This window comes from Orycteropus afer, unplaced genomic scaffold, assembly GCF_000298275.1.
Source record: "Orycteropus afer afer isolate SDZICR_OR568_19922 unplaced genomic scaffold, OryAfe1.0 scaffold00342, whole genome shotgun sequence".
NCBI lineage: Eukaryota > Metazoa > Chordata > Mammalia > Tubulidentata > Orycteropodidae > Orycteropus > Orycteropus afer.
Window position 1 is genome coordinate 3,157,723 of NW_006921929.1, and position 3,731 is coordinate 3,161,453.

Genomic DNA, 3,731 nt, shown 5'->3' on the forward strand with positions numbered 1-3,731 from the left:
GGGCAATCCTACTTCCGTAGTGATACTGCCTCGGAAACCCAAGGAGGGGTCACTATGAGTCGGGGCCGACTCCACGGCACATAACAACAACAACAGTCAAAGAATGATTTTTTTGTATTGCCACAGTGACCTCTTGTGGTCATTTATCTCATTTATCTCACACATTTCTATTAACTCTAAATCATTGTACAAATAGGTTTCAGACTGAAATTCAAACAGTGAATAAACAATTCCCATGTGAGCCATTCAAGTTCTTGGAGCCAACTTTAAGACTAGAGTATTGTGAAGCATTGGCTATGCTTAGGGAGGCTGGAATCGAAATGGGAGACGAAGAAGATCTGAGGTTTGTTTTTGTGATTTTTTAAACTTTAGTAATTTTATTTAGGATGTGAAAGAATGAGTATATTAATGTTTTCTTTTGGTTTCTTCACCCAGCTGACAAACTTCAATTTTATTGACTTTGAGATACAGACTCATGCTTTTTTTTGTTTGTTTGATAAGTGATGTGAAATTAAATATTGTTTAATATTGTTTGCCTAAACATCAGTAATTTTGTTTGTAAATGTCATTTTTCTCCCCTCATATTTACAACCCTTTAAGGTGTACAGAGACTTTTGCCTGTGACTTTACCATCTGTTACTTTTTTTCCCCCCAAAGTCAGTGGTATTAGAGAGAATACTCACTGCAGTGGAGTCGGATCCAACTCATAGCGACCTCTCCTTGGGTATCCGAGGAGATATCACTGTGGAAGTAGATTGCCCAACCTTCCTTCCGAGGAGTGGCTGGTGGGTTTGAACCTCCAGCCTTCTGGTTAGCAGTCAGATGTCTTAGGCACTATGCCACCAAAAACTTGAACTTTTTTCTATTTAGTTTTGTGTGATTGACAAAAGAACAATAATGATTTTAAGTAGCCCCTATATTGCTAGCTGACATTTCATTAGGTGTCTAAAGTAACTCTCAAGTTACTTTAAGTTAGGCTAGACTTTCTTAAGTATTTTTGAAATTGTTCTTAAAGAGAGAAACTGAAGTAGTTACCTCTTGACTGTGGAAATGTAATGTGTTTATATGAGTACTTTTACATTTTGGAGACTTGTAAAATACTGATTTTTATTTTATAAACTCTCCATAAAGAATAAAAAGCAAAAGGAAAATCATTTAAAAGTAGAACCATTTAATGGCAGAGTAACTCATGTTGAGATGGTGTGATCTTTTATTATATGTATTGTAGGAAATTGTTTCATCCATGATATTTCTGAATCAGTGAATTGCAAAATTCTGCTCATGGTTTTCAATTAAATGTTACTGAGCAGCAACCCCTATTAAGCACTGAGTCTGCCTCACAGGCTGCATTCATAAGTGGTTTTCAGTAGGGCTTGTCTTTTTAAAAAGGAAAGGGGATAGGCAGTTATGTGTTTGGGCTGAATTTTTTATTCTTTGAGAACTTTCATATAGAATAGGTACTTTCTTAAACTTACTGTTTGATCTTTAAACACCTGATTTCCTACTTCTTTTCCAGCACACCAAATGAAAAACTGTTGGGTCGTTTGGTAAAGGAAAAGGTAAAGGCACTTTTGTTAGCTCTGAATTTCTTTTTCTAAATCTGAAATGTATCCAGGTACTGAAAAACGGTCACAGAGGGAAATCATCTCTCTGGTGTGGTATGGTTCCAGAATAGATAAATAAATAAATAAACTAAGAAAGGGGTTTTTTTGTTTCTGTTTTTTTTTTAATCTTCTTAGAAGATTGAAAAATACTCAGATAGACTCTGCCCAACTTGTACAAAGTTGTACTAATCAAACCAAACGCACTGCTATGGAGCTGGATCCAACTCATAGCAATCCCTTCCTGGGTTTCCCAGGTAGTATCACTATGGAAGTAGATTGCCCACCCTTCCTTCCAAGGAGTTGTACTAAGGTGTCTCTGAAAATGGTATCTATGTCAGATTATTAGAAAGGACCTCAAAATAATTTGATGAAACTAAAACTATTTAGAAAATGTCTCTTCTAAGTACTCTGAGGAAGAAAGGAATGTGCTTCTTGTCTTCCTCTTACATGAAAGCTACTTTTCTATTATATTTTCTAAAACTCTAAGGAAGATAAAAACCAAACATCCTATGGTCTTTTTTAGAGACTATATAATGAAATTATAATGAAATTCTTGAGCTCCTCCTGCTGGTTGTAGTCAAAACTGCCACACTGACTAGGGAGCGTCAGACATTCCTAAATTGTTACAATATTGAGTTTGTACCATGAAAAATGCTTTTTCAGCAGAGCCAATTCCAGTTTGTCAGCTCTGTATACATTCTCTCTGATCTCCAGTTTTAGCAAAAATGTTAAGGTCAAAAGCAGTTGAAATGTTAATTGATTTATTTTTAATTAAATCTAGGTCAAATCGTATTCTTTCTAGCAAAAATATTAACATTTCATGTTAATATTATTTATTTATTTCAATTACAGTTTTAATTGGAAAGAACTACAAAACTTTATTTAGATATATTAAAAAAATAATTTTTGGGAAAATATGGCAGACTTTTTGGTGATGAGTACAGTAAAAGATATCATTTCTTCACAAAATAATTTATAGATTTAATGTAGTTTTAGTTAAACTCAAAGAGATTTAGGATAATTGAACAAAATAATTATAAAATCCATCTTAAAGATTAAATGAGCCAGAATAGCAAAGGTAAAAAATGAAAATCAAAGGTGTTTTGCATAATTTATGACTGGGGGAAATTGGGAAAAGATTACATGTCCAAAATATTGAAAAATAACTTTTTGCACCATGGTTGAATACCGAACAGCTCCTAAAAATTAGATATTAGAAGAATTCATGACATCATAGCAAAATGCTTTAATTCATATGTTACATGAAAAAAGCAGGATATTCAATTTTATATACAGTGTGATGACAGTAATTTTGAAGAACAAAAATTAATGTATTAAAAAAACAAGAAATTTAATTACCAAAATGTTAACCACCTTGTTACTTGTATTAACCTTTTTTTAAAAATGTATTCTAATTACATTTCTTCTTTTTCTAGTATGATACAGATTTTTATATTCTCGATAAATATCCTTTGGCTGTAAGACCTTTCTATACCATGCCTGATCCAAGAAATCCTGTAAGTAATTTGGTTTTAAATAGCCTGTGTTGGGGAAAAGCAAAATGTAATTGTCATCATATCAAATTGTATAATGGAATAATGACTTTCATTAATAATTTGCATTTCAGTGGACACACTGTTGTACATATTATTACTGGTTACTGCCAATATAGATCAAAACGATATTGTGAAATTTGAATATTCTAGCAAATTTGTCTTGAATACCCATATTAAAATCATTTTCGAGAATGGGTTCCAGCAAGATGGTGGACTGGGCAGAAAGACTGCACAGACCCTCTTCAACAAAGAAAAGGGAAATCAGTTAACACAGACACAGAAGATAATCCAGGACCCCTGAGCCTTGAAGGGAAGGTTATAGAAGTGGACTAAACCCCAACTAGCAGAAGAATTTGCATGAAAATACCGAAAAAGGAGACATACGGAGCTGCGGTCTGGCAGCGGTGGTGAGTGATTCTGACAGCACAGCTTGCAGATTCCTGAGTGGTGGTAGGACTTAAGAATTAACCTAAAAATCACCCTGCTGGCCAGGGACTGCATGGAGGACTGTGCATGGTGGCTGGGGAACAAACGGAGAAGGTGAAGAGAAAGGTGGGCTGAGCTGTGGACT

At 34.3% G+C, this 3,731-nt stretch overlaps 1 protein-coding gene across 1 annotated transcript in view; it reads left to right on the forward strand.

Moving 5' to 3' along the window:
• Positions 1-3,731, forward strand: part of DARS1 (aspartyl-tRNA synthetase 1) — a 76,901-nt gene that overhangs the window by 63,886 nt on the left and 9,284 nt on the right. The window contains exons 11-13 of the mRNA XM_007952498.2: positions 197-343; positions 1,517-1,559; positions 3,041-3,121. Of these exons, the coding sequence (XP_007950689.1) occupies positions 197-343; positions 1,517-1,559; positions 3,041-3,121 (271 nt within the window). The remainder of the gene's footprint in view (positions 1-196; positions 344-1,516; positions 1,560-3,040; positions 3,122-3,731) is intronic.